Genomic DNA, 16701 nt, shown 5'->3' on the forward strand with positions numbered 1-16701 from the left:
GATACTGAAGTTTCCCACAACGCCCAGGCTGTGGAGACCGGGAAAAGTGTAACTTGTGTCTACACTAAAATAAAGGCAATTCAAACACTAAAAGGAAGACTGTCGGAGCGAGACAAGGGCAGGTCCACGAGGGGGAAAGCGGGTGGAGGCGGATGACAGAAGGTGCGAGGAGCGACACCCCCCCCCGACCCCGCCCATCGGTGTGGTCCGGCCCCAGGGCCGCGCCGGGGTCTGCGCATGCGCGCGAGGCCACGGCGACTACGCCGGCACTACCGCCTCCTACGCGCTGTCTTCCTCCACGGTTACCCTAGCTCTCCACCCCTCCTTCCCGCGGCGCTCGAGGGATCATGGCCGATCCTCGCGTGAGGCAGATCAAGATCAAAACCGGCGTGGTGAAGCGGTAAGGAGCCGCGAGCGGCGCACACGCCAGCGCCTCCTCTCCTTCGCCTTATGGCGGTCCGAGAGGCCCGGCGGAGCGCAGGCCCAGAGCGGGCTCCGGACTCCAGGCCTCACCTGGGGCTCCGCGGCCGGCGGGGCCGGGGCGGGGATGCCGCGGGAACGCGTCGGTGCCTGAGCCCGCGGGCCGGGACACGCCCCTCCCCCTGCCTTTCTCCTCAAGAACCGAACCGTTGGGCGGCGAGGGTCGCCGCGACCCCACCCCTCGGGCGCCGGCGATGCGGGAGACCCGGGAGCGGCGGCCGGGGAGGTGGAGGGGCGGTGGCCCGGAGCCGGAGAGGGTTCCGTTTGGGGTCGTACCTCCGGTGTGCGCTCTCCGCGGGTCCCCTGCCCAACTTGACCGGTGGGGAGTGGATTCAGTCCCTTACCGGCCCTCAGGTGGACGCGCAAGCGGGTTCTGAAGTTTAGGGAACGCCGAGAGCCTGGCCCTCATCAGAAATGAGGCCTTGTTGGGGCCCTGTGATCTAACATGGCAGGCGGGACTCCCAGTCTCTAAGAACTTCCAGCACACTCCTCAAACTTCTGTGGCCTAGCTCGCCCCAGAGCCTGTGGAATGCTGTTTAAATAACTATCCTGGGTAGGCCAGTCCTGTGATTGGCCATAATTCTGAGTGCTGTTAGACACTACAGTACTTGGTAGACTTATGGTTCAGACCCAAGAACATCAAACTTTTTGATGAGACATTCTCGGAGAAAAGATAAACAGCCCCCAGAAGAAGCAGGTTATTTTGCTGTAGAAATAAATGTCTAATCCTAGCCGTCTGGCTTCTTCCTCTTTGCCCACCTTTCCTCCCTTTGTTTTTTCCACCGGAGGAAGGACAGGCAAAGGGAAGAATAAATTCACTTAAGATACTACCTCAGACGCGTAGCACAGGATTGCACGGTACTTTCCTAGAAGCTTTATTGTTATCGGCCGTAGGAAGATTCTATGAGTAGTAGTTAAATGCACAGCCTTTTCTCAAGTGAGACTGTCTGGGTTCAAATCTTGATTCTGCCGTTTATTATGTGTTGTTGAATACGTTACATTGCACTGTGCCTCAGTTGCCTCATCTGTAAAATGGAGTCAGTAGCCATCTCATGAAGTTGTTGCAAGAAATGCCTGCTATGCTGTTTAACACAGTATGTGGCAAATAGCAAGTGGCTAGTAAATGTTAACTTAATAATATTGTTTGTGTATCTGTTTTATAAATGAGAGGCTGAGGTTTAATTAAGTTAAAGTAGAAAAACTAAACTTGTGCTAGTTAATGGCAGAACAGAGAAAAGAACCAAAGTTTCTGATCTACAACTGTTTAAGCTGCAATGTTCCTTAAAAAGAGTATTTTTAAAGATATGTGAAATAGGGGAATTGATATGTATATTTGAAAAGATAAATAATTTGCACTATCCCTCACCCTAGAATTCTGTTGTTCACTTTTGCTAGATTTTGTTTATGTCATTTTAGTAAATCTATTTGGCAGAAGTACCAGGGTATGTATCATGGAGAGGGCTTTAGGCCAAAAGTCTTGAGAAATGACTCCTAATGGTAGTTTTCCGTTAATTACCTGTGTGATCTTGTCATTTTTCATCCTTATGATCTACACTAGTTTATAAAATTAGTGCCAGTAGTTATATGATTATAATACATATTCTAGAGAAAACATACCCATTTAAGTAGTTAATAAGCAAAGTTTTTAGGCTTTCAAAAATTGTCAGGTGCATATGGAAATGGCTTGGAAATGAAGTTTGATTTTCAATTTATTTCACTGGTAGAGCATTATCAAATTTTATTTTTGATTCTTCATACTTCAGTACAAAAAAATTATCGTTTTTGTGACACCCCTTCATAATTTACTATTGACATATTTACTCAGATTGCTTATAAATTACTGGAAATGTCTACCAAAGATTTTTTTTTTCATAGTTTTTCTAATGACATTTTTGGTGTAGAGCTTCCCCATTTGTGCTAAAAAGAGATACATACATTCTTTAAAAAACCTAAAACTTCTATTTTAACTGTTCATTGTTTGTATTTTACCTTGGTAGACAACCATCTAAATCCATAAACATTGTTCCCTGTCTCTCTTTTGTTACTTTTTGTCAGAAAATTATTTTACTATAACTTTTTCCATCTTTTGCCTTAGTGTCCTATTTTTAAAATTCTACATTTAACTTTAGCAAAGAAAAAAAGTAGATAATGCAGATACAGCAGCAACATATTAATAATTGTTAGGGCAGAATCATCATGGGCTTGATTATGTTCTTTTCTATATATGTTTAAAATTTTTCATAGTAAAAAGGTCTTCCAAGGTATGCATTTCTCTCCTCTCCAGATTTAGTTTCAAAGACTTCTTGATTAGTTTCATGATTCAGACATGTTCTTGGTTTTGTGAACAGGCTTCTGTTCAGTGGTTTCTTAAAGCAATGGTCTAAAAACCAATTTCTGTTCTCAGCACCTTTTTTCTAGCTAGGTGTTCATTTCCCATAGCCTCATTTCTCTTCAGAAGTCCCGACTTTTATTTGAAAGAAGACATTTAAAGTCATTCCTGTCTCCAGTTACTTCAGTTTTTCTCTCCAGGAGTTGAGAGACATTAGAATTACATTCTAGTTATTACTCCTAGAGTTCAGTTTGGGTGGCTGTCCCAAGGAGGGTGAATTCTTAGAGTTTAGCATCTAATCAATCTGCTAGAATATTGATCCAGAAGTTCCCCGTAGTGGGTTTTAGTGAAGTCTGAGCAGTGAGGTGGAAAGTTATAAGAGTATGGAAATAGGCAATAAGTAGATGATGGTATTTGGCAACAGAGAGATCAATGAATGAAAGATGCAAGTCTCAGCATGTTGGCAAAATGGTGAAGGCAGTCCAGTGATGGCAGCCACATTAGACAGGAAAGTAAAAGCAAGTTTCAAGGGCTTTAGGTAAGGCCCTACGGAAATAGGCAGAAGCCTATGGTACTCTAGACCTAAAGAAAGTTTGTTATCTCATCTGGTAACAAAGAGAAAGGATCTGATTGCTAGAAAATAGATTTTAAGAGAGAGGTTAGAACCCTAGAAACAAGGAAAGAGTCCAGTTACTAGGAAAGGCTTGTAAGAGTTGGACAGCAATGAGGCTAACTTGGTACTGAACCTCTCAAGGACTCCTTAAATATTCCCTTCCCAGTAACAGGATTGTTTTTCCAGAGCTAATTATGGCTGTGAGAGATGTGTGCAGTTTCTTCAAGCAGCAGCCTTTGTTCACATGTGACTCATTATTTAATGTGTTAGTTGGTGGGTTTGGGTCTGGCAGGTGCTTTTTAAAGTTATAGAGCCACGTTTCAGGCAGATTGCTAGACCTACTGGTATCTGTCACTGCGTCACAGCTAATGTAGCAGCCCTAGGAGGGAGTTACCAAATATCACTCCAATTTTTGTTTTCTCCAGTAACTGAAAATCCTCCCCCTCCCTTTTTTTGATATCTTGGTAGTATCAGTTGTCCCAGTGTATCTAGAATTGAGGAGGAGAATGAGATGTAGAATCCTCACTAACACTGGGATAGTCTCAGGCAAACCAGGATGATTTCTATTAGTACTTCTTCCGTAACTAGCTAACGTAGCACTGTTTTGTGTGCCGTGATTTATTTGGAGGCTATTTGCAGATAATACAACTGTCAATTGATGTTGTACCTTACTTAAATTAAAACTTAACTGTGTCCTGTAAATATGAATCCTTGCCAGACTAGTTTTCTGTATCAGTTTAAATTATTAGTGATTTAGAAAATAACTTTCATTAAAGTAGAAGAAAATAGAGGCTCGATGTTTTAAATGCTGATGTGGTATTTCATCTCAGTGATCTATGTCTACCGTAAATTCCCAAGTAAGATTTGTGTTTATAAATTTTTTTTTTACTAGATTTATGGTAAATACAAGAAATACTTCTGCAAAAACAAAATGTTGTCATGCATTTAACATAAAAGTTTATTTAATAACTTTAAAGCCAACTTATTTTCAATAAAGCTTGCTAAACTAACCCACTGGTGAGTGAATTAACTGATTAAAAATACTTTCTTAAATATGTCTTTTTATAACCATTTTAGATTGGTAATGGTTTAAAATCCAGCATGAACAAAGAATGTTAGGGCATTGGAAATAGCACTGACATTGGCCCATAGTTTTCCTCTGATTAAATGAAAGTGACACCAGTAGATTAGAATGAGACTAGGACAATTCACACTGCAATTGTGTTAGTTTAACTTTAACAATCTTTTAACACTCTTGTTTAAATGTAGCTGACATACCATAATTACAAATCTACAAGCCTTGATTATAGAATTTTACATCATGAATCAGTGGGGAAATTGTATTGATTTTTTTTTTTTAAGCAAGCACTTTTCCCAAACTGTGGCATCTTCCCAAATATGTTTATACCTTTATGTCTGATATACAATTGTGTATAATATATACCTTTACCTCTGATATACAATTGTGTATGATATATATATACCATGTATAGCAGACATAATAATAACATAAAAGTTAAGTAAAATTTCCATGTTATTAAATATGTATTCATATATAATGTATATAATATACTATATTGACATACATTGTGTGTATATACTGAATATACTGACATAAAAGTGAAAAATAGGAATGACATATATTTGCATAGACATAGGTATAGTATTTCCCTGGTAGCTTTAGTTGTTTATGTACTTCTTATATTTAAAGTAAAGATGGCCAGAAGTATGGTGGACAGTATCTGGAAGAGGTGAAGGATATAGCCCTGAAAATTTCCTGTAAGCTTTAGTAGCTTTTTTATCTTTTCTTCTCCAACATCATACCCCTTTGATTTGAGTTAAAGTAAGGTCAGCCAAAATGGCCAACTTCCTACCTTGAAATTTAGCCAACTCCTTTTGGAATTTCTGTAATATATTAATTTCTCCAAAGCAATGGTCAAAGGCAGTGTCAAAATGGATTGCAGGTGGTCAGCTCTTCACCACCTTCTGCCAACTACTTGGCAAGCAGTGACTTTTAGGAGCTACACAGCTGGCAACCAGATGTCTCTTCAAGCTGGAAAGGGAGAAAGCTAAGGCCACTCATGACCATGGTTTTCCCAACAGAAGCTATATTATTCTGTTAAGTTGAATGTGGAAGTGAAAGATCTTTTGACCTGTGTGTGTGTGTAAATGTGTTCTGTGTTTTCATTACATTTTTTGTTTGATAGAAAATTTTGAAAATCTGTAGTAGAGCAAGGTTGGAAAATTTGTTGATAGTAACTAGTCCACAACCCTTAGAATATAAGTGCTTGAATGTGTGATCTGTTTATTCCAGCATTCCATTTCCTATAATGATGTGTTTTATTTGCCCAAATAGAGCTGATTTATATTTTGTTATTTTTTTTTTAGGAGAGACTTTAAAAAAATTTTTTTGTTTTAGAGAGAGAGTGGAGGGAAAGGGAGAGAGTCTCAAGCAAACTCCATGCCAAATGTGGAGTCCATCACAGGGCTTGATCTCACGACCCTGAGATCATGACCTGAGACAAAACCAAGAGTTGGATGCTTAACCCACTGAACCACCCAGGGGCCCCTAGAGATTATTTTTAAATAACATCAATCATATGACTGATCCAGAGATCATTTATTTTGCGGCTTCACTCAGAACCTACATCTTTGTGTCACTTGGTATAGTGTTGGCACATAATAAATACTCAACAAGTCTTTCCAGTGAACAAATGAAGGCTCGTAATAAATACTCAACAAAAGTCTTTCCACTGAACAAGTGAATGAATGGAACCTTATTCTGTAAGGATTTTTTGATACAATAAGTGGTAGGGAGCCATTCGATCAATTACAGTAGGACAGTATAATAGTTACTATAGCTATTTATTGTTGCAGTTTGAGTTAAGCAAATGGAATCCCAGGCTCCACTTAATACATGCTACATATGGGACCGTAGGCAAGTTATTTAACTTTTAAAAGCGACGGTTTTCTTAGCTGAAAAATGGGCTAATGATAATACCTTTCTCATATTGTTGTTAGGAGAATTAAATAAGGTAATCATGTAAAGCATTTGGCCCAAAAGCCTGATTGGTAGTAAATGTTTAATTATGTTAACTGCTGTCATTATTATCATCATCACCATTCTGTGGATATATAAACAGTGTGGATATAGGAAATAAAGATGAATGATCTGATCCCCTGGAGAGTCTGTGAAACTTGCTTTCTTTTAAATTGTGATAAAAATTTGCTTTTTAGTTGTTTGTTAACGTTCATTGATAGGAAAAGGGAGGAATATGAAGCTTGCGTTTTTGAGTCATCTATAGGACTTTGTAATGGCCATCTTTCTATAAACTGCTGAGGCAGCGATGCCCTACTTCCCCTAAAAATCTGTTTATATCAGTGACCTTGTCTTTTTAACAGTTTAAAAAATACTGTATCAATATTATTAACACAATATGACAAAGCCAGTTTCATTCTTAGTGCACTTCTGTAAAGTTTATTGTAGGGGAGAGTAGTCAAGGGAGTTTTTGAGAGCTGTTATTCTAAAATGTATAAATGATTACCACAACTACAAAAGACATTCTTACTTTTTTTTTTTTTTTTTTTTTTTTACCGGAACATTTATTTTGTGACGAATCATTGAAATCCTTAAGATGAACTAACTGGATGCTGCAACAGCTGCCCTCTTGGTTTAGGCGTTGTTCCTTCATGAATCTGTGCCTGAATCTGTGGTATACAATTTTTAGGTGCCTCATTCAACTGGTTCCAGTATATTTCATCTCATAGCCTTGGTGCTCCAGTTATACTTTCTCTTCCACTTGTCAAGATAGCCACATTTGCCACAGGTTGACTTCTGAAGGCGGTAGACCTTAGAGCCACAGCAGGGGCACAACGTGTGTGTCTTACTGCTATGCTTCCCAAATGATGAAGTCCCCTTCCTCATCTCTTTTCTGTGGCTGAGACCAAAGAGCAACATTCTTACAATTCTAATGCTAGATTGTAGTTATTTCCAAACCTTTTATCTTTATTTTTGATTTTTATCTTTGTGGTTTTTTTTTTTTTTTTTTTTTTTTAAGGATTTATTTGAGAGAGAGAGAGCTTGCACAAGTGGGGAGGGGCTGAGGGTGAGGGAGAAGGAAACCAAGCGGACTTGAGTTGAGCATGGAGCCTGATGCAGGGCTTAATCTCACAACTCTGAGATCACAGCCTGAGCTGAAATCAAGAGCCAAAGGCTTAAGCGACTGCACCACCCACACACCCCAACGTTTTTATCTTTGGTTTTTAACTGAGTTCCTTGTTTGTTGTTGTCATTGAGATCCTTTAACTTGTGCTAAAGAAGTATCTTAGGGATATGTATATACATATGCTCTCAGAGGTGGTCTATAAAGGTTATCCAAACAAGTAGGCATCTGCTTTTTAACTGAATGACCCTCAGGTTCTGAACAGTACTAAATGGCATGCTTTTAATATGGCTTCCATTGCCTGAAAAACATCTGTACTCTATGAAATTTTTGAAGACGTGTAAATCTACTGAAATGTATTTCCACTTAGGTTACTGGTACAGCATTGTAATTTTGATGTCCAGACCTAGAACGTTAAGTTCTAAGGATTCTGAATTCTGTTGAGATATACAAAGATTTTCTTAAGGCCATGCAGTTTTTGTCACCTTTTTAGGGACCAGAGGGATGGTGTCTAACACATTGCTTTTCACAAAGTAGGCATTTAATACATATTTGTCAGTTAAGTTAAGGAATGGAGGGAACTAGAGAAGAGGTCAGTTATATGCAGGGGAACAGCTCAAGAATCTGGAAAAAGAAGTTTGCTTTATAACAGAGAGAGAAGGAGAAAGTTGGTGAATACTTAAACTTCAGGAGCAACAAAACAGCTGTAAATAATCTCAGCCTTCAAAGACTTGTCCGGATAGTACTTTTATTAGAGAAACAAGATGAGAAAATAATTTATATCAAGGACTTGTTTACGGTATTTTTAAGCTATGTTGGAAACTACTATAGAAAAATTTTTAATTATTAAAGTTTGATCAAGAAAGGTTTTGTAGTTTACCTAGAACTAATCAGAACACTGTCTCCCTTTGATTCTAATTTAATAGAGGTAGGTGTGTGTCTGTGTGTTACTGTCCATTGTTAAGTTACTTACAAAAATAGGCTCACCCATTCCAGGTTTTTGTGGGTTTTTTTGTTTTTTTTAAATCTAAGAAAAATAGTAGGGTTATAGGTGAATTGAAGTCTTATGAACAGTAGGTAGTATTCCAAAGAAACTAAAATAGCAAAGTTTTGGGCTTGGTCCTTAAGGAATCTGTGCTGTTAAGTTATGGAGTGTACATGTATCTGAATATTTATTCTTAGAACTTCAAGTATCACTTTATGTAAATCCCTGATCTCTGGTTTCATCCTGAACTTTAGACTCATTTTAGAGTATTGAATGCATGCCCTTATTTTAGTTTTCACCAAATCTGTTTTCACTCCATCTGATTTCTTTTTTTTTTTTTTTTTAAAGATTTTATTTATTTATTTGACAGAGATAGAGACAGCCAGCGAGAGAGGGAACACAAGCAGGGGGAGTGGGAGAGGAAGAAGCAGGCTCCCAACAGAGGAGCCTGATGTGGGGCTCGATCCCATAACGCCGGGATCATGCCCTGAGCCAAAGGCAGACGCTTAACCGCTGTGCCACTCAGGCGCCCCTCCATCTGATTTCACTCCATCTGACATCAAATTAATTACCTTCTCAAATGTGATCCTCTTCACCTGTTTTCTTTTATGCAGAAAATAATAATTATTATTTTTAAAAAAACTTGTTTCTTTTCTTTTTTTAAAGATTTCACTCATTTATTTGACATGAGGGGGAGCGGCAGAGGGAGAGGGAGAAGCAGGCTCCCCACTGAGCAGGGAGCCTGATGCGGGGCTTGATCCCAGGACCCAGGCGCTCCGAACAATAATTACTTTATGTATAAAAAAAATCTAGAGAAAACACAATAAACCTGAAATGAAATACTATAGGTACATTTGAAGTGCCCCTTTCTGAGTCAGTTCCTCTCCCTCTTTGCCTATAATTTTTATTCTGAATTTGACTATCATTTCCATGCATATTTTAAACTTTTAATTTATATTGGAGACACATAAACCATATTATAGTCTGTCCTGTGAACTTAAACCATTATATATCAAAATATATCTGAAAGGATACTCAGGAAACTAGTGATATTGATTGTCTCCTGGGAGGAAAGCTGTATAACTGGAGGGAGGACAAGAATGGGAGGAAATTCTTATAATTTTAAATCATGTGTTACCTATCAAAATATAAATTAAGAAATTTTAAATTGTAAATAGTATAACTTCATAAATTCATAAATATTCATACCTATTAAATATTCCTATTTAACTATAGGACTCTTACTTTTCATGCATATTAACGTTACTGTTTTTGAGACTTAGTCATGTTGAAACATGTAGCTCTAATTCATTCTCTTGTGTGACTTTTAGTGGTTTTTTCATTCTCATTTTGATGAACATTTAGGTTTTTTGTGCGTAATGTCATTGTTTTTGAGACTTAATGTTGGAACATGTAGCTCTAATTCATTCTCTTCTGTGAATGCACTAGTGTTTTTTTTTTTTTTATTCTAGGCTTGATGGATATTTAGGTTTCTTTTCCAATCATTTTTCACTTTTACAAATAATGCTGCCATATAGTTTGTTAATTATGGCTCCTACTGCACACGTATAACAGTTAGTGTAAGGCAGAATTCCCCCAAGAAGTGGGCCCTGAGTGGATTATAGGTGTATTGAGATACAGCTTTCCTTTAACCTTCAGGATGGCCAGGTGTGGCAAGAACCACCATGGGATTATATGAGGGAAGAGCCTTTCAGACTGAATCCACAGTAAATACACAGGCTTGAAAAACAGAGCAAGGGTGGCTAGTTTGAGGAATGGTAACCAAGTGAGATATAAGAAGACAGGGGTGGTAGACACACTAAAAAGTAGGAGGGAGAGGGTACAGTTTTTGTGGGGTCTAGTTTGTAAGGATTTGGGCTTGAGTCTCAGATCAGATGATACCACTTCTGTAGAAGTTCCCCTGGCTGTCTCCAAAATGTGTTTCCCTGTCTGTGTTCTCAAAGAATTTTGTAGTTTTTGGTAAGATAGTACTAAAAATACATTATCTGTTGAATTCACTAGACTAGTAGTTTCCAAAGTATGGTCTGGGAGTCCTTTGGGTTCCCTGAGACACTTTCAGTGTGTCTGCAAGGTAAAAGTTATTTTCATAGTAATACTGAGACGTTATTTGCCTTTTTCACTTTCATTTGCTCACAGTTTTACAGTGGAGTTTTCCAAAGGCTATATGGTATGTGATAGTGTAACAGATTGAATGCAGAAGGTATGAAAATCTAGATGCTTCTATTAGTACAGCCATTTTTAAAATTTGCAAAAATGTAAAGCATTGGTTAAGTGAATTAAATACATATAATTGTTTTAATTTTTAGAACTTTTAAAAATTTCGTAATTTTGATTTCTAATACAATAAGCATTAATAGAATTCATATAAATAAAAGCTCCTTGGGGTCCTGTGATAGTGTGATTTATAAAAAGAAGTATATGTTTGGTCTCCTTTCCCATTCCAGACACAGAGCTCCTAAAACTCTTGGAATTTTCTAAATGAAGAGAGCAATAAAGATCTTTCTTTGTGTTAAGGAGATGATTTTTGGAAAGCCCCTCGGTAACTAACTGAAGGTTGGGACTGTTGTCAGGGAACCAACTATGGTTAAAGGGTTGGAACTTTTAGTCCCATCCCCTGACTTCTAAGGAGGGGAGTGGGGCTGGATGTTGAATCCTCACCAGTGGCCAATGAGTTTATCTTGCTTTTTAATTTTATATAATTTTATAATTTGTATATTGCTAAAGAGTTATATTTAATTATTTTTTAATTTGTAAGAAGAATATCTTCTGGGACTTAGTATTTTTACTATATGTTATGTTGGTAAGATTATCCATGTTTTTACATTTCGATGTAATACATTTGACTGTTGTATATTATTTCATTGTGTGTTAATACCACAATTTATATACCCATTCTAATATTCAGTGGGCATTTGGATTTGTTCCCGTTACTATGTTTCTATGTACATTCTTATTCATGTCTCTGGTAATGATACATGAGAGTTTTTCTTGGATATTTTTCCAGGAATGGAATGTCGGGTGACAGGTATATGAATGTTCCACTTTGTAAAATCATGCCAAAGTGTTTTCCAGAGCAGTTGTACCATTTTACATTCTCAGCTGCATTGTATGAGAGTTCCTTTTGTTGATCCACATCCTCTCCAAAGCTTGGTAGACCTTAATTTTACTCTAATACTGTTTTTTATTTACTTTTCATTTTGTAGAAAAATTAAATTATTTTTTTCCACAAGCATCCCCACAGATAAAGAGAGTAAAGGAGGTATGAAGCTTCAGCCCCCACCACATACTTAACCACCTCCTTCTTCCTTGTCTAGAATAATGTATATGCCTCAGGCAACCCAGGGATTTTTTTTACCTGGTGAAAAGGGGAGGTTCTTCGGAAAGATCCTTTGGAAAGTTCTCCGTTTCCAGGACACTGCATTCAGTATTGAATGCCTGGGGAGTGAGGAGAGGCTTGCAGGTGGAGGTCTGGGTAATGGGTCCTGAAAATCCACTTGGTGCTGGGTTGAGCAGGAGCTAAGGCTGAAGAAGGCCAACAATATTACTTTCTAAATGACCTTTTCCATGTTATTATGTTCTTTTTGTTTTTTCCCATGTTTATTGAGATGTATTTTACATATAACATTGTTTTAGTCCAAGGTGTACAACATAATTATTTGATGTGTGTGTGTGTGTATGTGTGGGTATAGCAAAATGACTACCACAGTAAGTTTAGTTAACATCAATCACCTCACATAATTTTTTTTCTTGTGATGAGAACTTTTAAGATTACTCTCTTAGCAACTTTCAGATATATAATACAGTATTGTTTTGATGGTGACTATATGTCACCATGCTGTACATTACATCCCCAGAATTTATTTATAAATGGGAGTTTTTACCTTTTGGCTACCTTTACCTGTTATTCCCCCACCCTTATCTCTGGCAACCACCAATTTGTTCTCTGTTTCTAGGAGTTTGGTTTTTTTTAGATTCCATATAAAAGTGAGATCATACAGTATTTCCCTTTCTCTGTCTGGCTTATTTCATGGAGCATAATGCCATCAGTGTCCATCCATGTGTTGCAAATGGCACGATTTCCTTCTTTTTGTGGTTGAATAATACTGCATTTTATATGTGTATATATATATAGTTGATCTTTGAACCGTGGGGGGGGGGTGGGACACTGTGCAGTTGAAAATCCTCTTATACCTTTGATTCCTCCAAAACTTTACAAATAGCCTACTGTTGACCAGAAGCCTTACTGATAACATAGTCAATTAACACATACATTGTATATGTATTATATACTGTATTCTTACAATAACATAGGATAGAGAAAAAATGTTATTTAAAAAATCATAAGGAAGAGAAAGTACATTTACAGTACTATACTATATCAAAAAAAAAAAAACCCTCATATAAGTGAACCCATGCAGTTCAAACCTTTGTGTATCAGGGCCAACTTATATACAGCACCACATTTCCTTTTTCTCTTCATCTGTCACTGGACATTTCTATTGTTTCCATGTCTTTGTTATAGTAAATAATGTTGCAGCAAATATGGGAGTACAGATATATTTTTGAGATAATGATATCTGTTCATTCTGATACATGATACCTTAGGTTCTTAAGTTTGGCACAGCACTTCTAGAGGATTTTAATTTATTCGTGATAATGTTTAATTGTTAACTTACACCATAAGTTTTGTAATTGTCATTATCATAGGTTTAAAAATCTAGCAGATGTACATACCCTTAATCTTCACTACTTGTCCCCCCAACCAAAAGCAAGGGTTTATTTCCATTCATTTATATTCATTTATATTTTCTTTTATATATCCTATATAGGTCTTAAAATAGAAACTTTAAAAAAAAATTTTATTACTCTTTTAAACCTTCATGGCATTTCTAGTACTAGATTAAATAAAAGTAGTCTCAGGAGCCAACTTTGGCTTTTGTTCATAAAAAGAATAATTATTCTAATGATTTTCTGTCTTTTAAATGGGCAATATTATGCATAATACTTTGGGATGACTCTGGATCTGGATTTCATACATCTTGTAGCGAACACTATGGCTACTTCTTCCATATCTTTTTTTTTCTGGTCTTGATATCTGCCTGTATTTTCATGCCGGTATCCATCATTCTTACCTGTGTACAGGTAGCCTGTGTTGTTTGAGAAAACTGCTCCACCTCCATCTGTTTTAGCCAGTCAGATTCCATTTCCTGGTGACAGGAATTGATTCTAGGTGGATATGTGATTTAGGCTGATCGAAACAAGGTACATTTCAGAGCTCTTGCTTAGAATTCTGGCTCAGAGTACTTGGTGGCTGGCAGCCTTCCTTTAGCACTTAGGGAATCTGGCTTTGGGATGAAATTTGTATTATGGATGGTAGAATGACATAGAAAGGAAAATTTCTTGATGCTCTTGTTAACTGCTGAATCAGACAACTTGATGTATATCCTTCCTTGGATGTTAGTTACACAAACCAAAAAATTCCTATAGTGTTTTAATTCCTTAAATTGAAATCATATTACTTGCAGTTGAGTAGTAATTGAGATCCTTACTCTAATTTCTAATTTATATATTCGTATATATAAGGAGGAATTTCCTTTACCGAACTGGCTAGAGATTGCTTTCTCTTCTTTGTCTCTCCCTCTGTCTCTCTCTCTCTCCCTTTCTTTCTGTCTTTTTTTCCTCTCTCTATTTTTTTTTTGTTTTGTTTTGTTTTATCTTGTTTTTTTTTGTAAATTCTGTTGTCGTTTTAGGCTCAACTTTGGCCCGTTTTCCTCCATTTCAATGTCCTATTGAGGTCTTCTCCGTATAAGAAGGAGGGAAGAACTGTATCTTCCTTCAACCCTCCCCTTCACCTCCCAACTGTTTTTGTCCAGTTCAGTGCTATTCTTTGGGGGGGGGGGCAGTGAAAGAGAGAAGAGGAGAAAGAGGAAATGTCAGATTAACCTATCTTGCCTTGAGATCCCAACAACCCTTTGTTCTCATAGACTCTGCCCTTCTGTTCCAGTTGCTCATCCTACCCTAGGAGGTAAGAGTCACCACTTCTGTGGCAAGGACTGTAATGAGTTAGGAGGCATTCTTGTCATTGAAATTCTGATTTTTTTTTAATTTTTATTTTTTTAATGTTTTTTTATTATATTATGTTACTAACCATACAGTACATCTCTGGTTTCTGATGTAAAGTTCGATGATTCATTAGTTGCGTATAACACCCAGTGCACCATGCAATACGTGCCCTCCTTACTACCCATCACCAGTCTATCCCATTCCCCCACCCCCCTCCCCTCTGAAGCCCTCAGTTTATTTCTCAGAGTCCATAGTCTCTCATGCTTCATTCCCCCTTCTGATTACCCCCCCTTCTTTATCCCTTTCTTCCCCTACTGATCTTCCTAGTTCTTATGTTCCATAGACGAGAGAAATCATATGGTAATTGTCTTTCTCTGCTTGACTTATTTCACTTAGCATTATCTCCTCCAGTGCCGTCCATGTTGCAGCAAATGTTGAGAACTCGTTCTTTCTGATAGCGGAGTAATATTCCATTGTATATATGGACTACAGCTTCTTAATCCAGTCATCTGTTGAAGGGCATCTCGGTTCCTTCCACGATTTAGCTATTTTGGACAATGTTGCTATGAACATTGGGGTGCATGTGGCCCTTCTCTTCACTACGTCTGTATCTTTGGGGTAAATACCCAGTAGTGCAATGGCTGGGTCATAGGGTAGCTCAATTTTTAACTTTTTAAGGGACCTCCACACTGTTTTCCAGAGTGGCTGTGCCAACTTGCATTCCCACCAAAAATGTAGGAGGGATCCCCTTTCTCCACATCCTCTCCAGCAATTGTTGTTTCCTGCCTTGTCAATTTTTGCCATTCTAACTGGCGTAAGGTGGTATCTTAGTGTGGTTTTGATTTGAATTTCCCTGATGGCTAATGATTTTGAACATTTTTTCATGTGTCTGTTAGCCATTTGTATGTCTTCATTGGAAAAGTGTCTGTTCATATCTTCTGCCCATTATATGATTTATTTGTTTCTCGCGTATTGAGTTTGAGAAGTTCTTTGTAGATCTTGGATACCAGTCTTTTATCTGTAGTATCATTTGCCAATATATTCTCCCATTCCATGGGCTGCCTCTTAGTTTTTTTGATTGTTTCCTTGGCTGTGCAGAAGCTTTTTATCTTGATAAAGTCCCACAGGTTCATTTTATCTTTTGTTTCTCTTGCCTTTGGAGATGTGTCATGAAATAGGTTGCTTTGGCCGATGTCGTAGAGGTTGCTGCCTATGTTCTCTAGGATTTTGATGGATTCCTGTCTCACATAGAGGTCTTTCATCCATTTAGAGTTTATCTTTGTGTATAGTGTGAGAGAGTGGTCAAGATTCATTCTTTTGCATGTAGCTGTCCAATTTTCCCAGCACCATTTATTGAAGAGACTGTCTTTTTTCCACCGGATGTTTTTTCCTGCTTTATCAAAGATTAGTTGCCCAAAGAGCCGAGGGTCCATTTCTGGGTTCTCTGTTCTGTTCCATTGGTCTTTGTGTCTGTTTTTGTGCCAGTACCATGCTGTCTTTGTGATCACGGCTTTGTAGTACAGCTCGAAATCTGGCATTGTGATGCCCCCAGCTTTGTTTTTCCTTTTCAACAGTTCCTTGGCGATTTGGGGCCTTTTCTGGTTCCATACAAATTTAAGGACTATTTGTTCCAGTTCTTAGAAAAATGTCATCGGTATTTTGATCGGGATAGCTTTGAAAGTGTAAATTGCTCTGGGTAGCATGGACATTTTAACTATGCTAATTCTTCCGATCCATGAGCATGGAATATTTTTCCATCTTTTGTGTCTTCCTCAATGTCTTTCAAGAGTGATTTATAGTTTCTAGAATATAGGTACTTTACATCTCTGGTTAAGTTAATTCCAAGGTAACGTATGGTTTTTGGTGCTATTGTAAATGGGATGGATTCCCTAATTTCTCTTTCTTCAGTCTCATTATTCGTGTATAGAAATGCAACTGATTTCTGAGCATTGATTTTGTATCCTGCCACATTACTGAATTGCTCTATAACTTCTAATAGTTTGGGAGTGGATTTTCATATAGAGTATCATGTCATCTGCGAAGAGAG

The 16701-nt window shown here is 37.9% G+C and overlaps 1 protein-coding gene across 1 annotated transcript in view; it reads left to right on the plus strand.

Annotated features, from left to right (window-relative positions):
* Positions 1-242: 242 nt before the first annotated feature.
* The window catches only part of TBCA (tubulin folding cofactor A), a 78174-nt gene continuing 61715 nt past the window's right edge, over positions 243-16701 (plus strand). Inside the window, exon 1 of the mRNA XM_045796419.2 lies at positions 243-400. Within this exon, the coding sequence (XP_045652375.1) occupies positions 348-400 (53 nt within the window). The 5' untranslated portion in view covers positions 243-347. The remainder of the gene's footprint in view (positions 401-16701) is intronic.

The sequence above is a fragment of the Ursus americanus genome, chromosome 5, assembly GCF_024610735.1.
Source record: "Ursus americanus isolate L20-20 chromosome 5, mUrsAme1.1.p, whole genome shotgun sequence".
Classification (NCBI taxonomy): Eukaryota; Metazoa; Chordata; class Mammalia; order Carnivora; family Ursidae; genus Ursus; species Ursus americanus.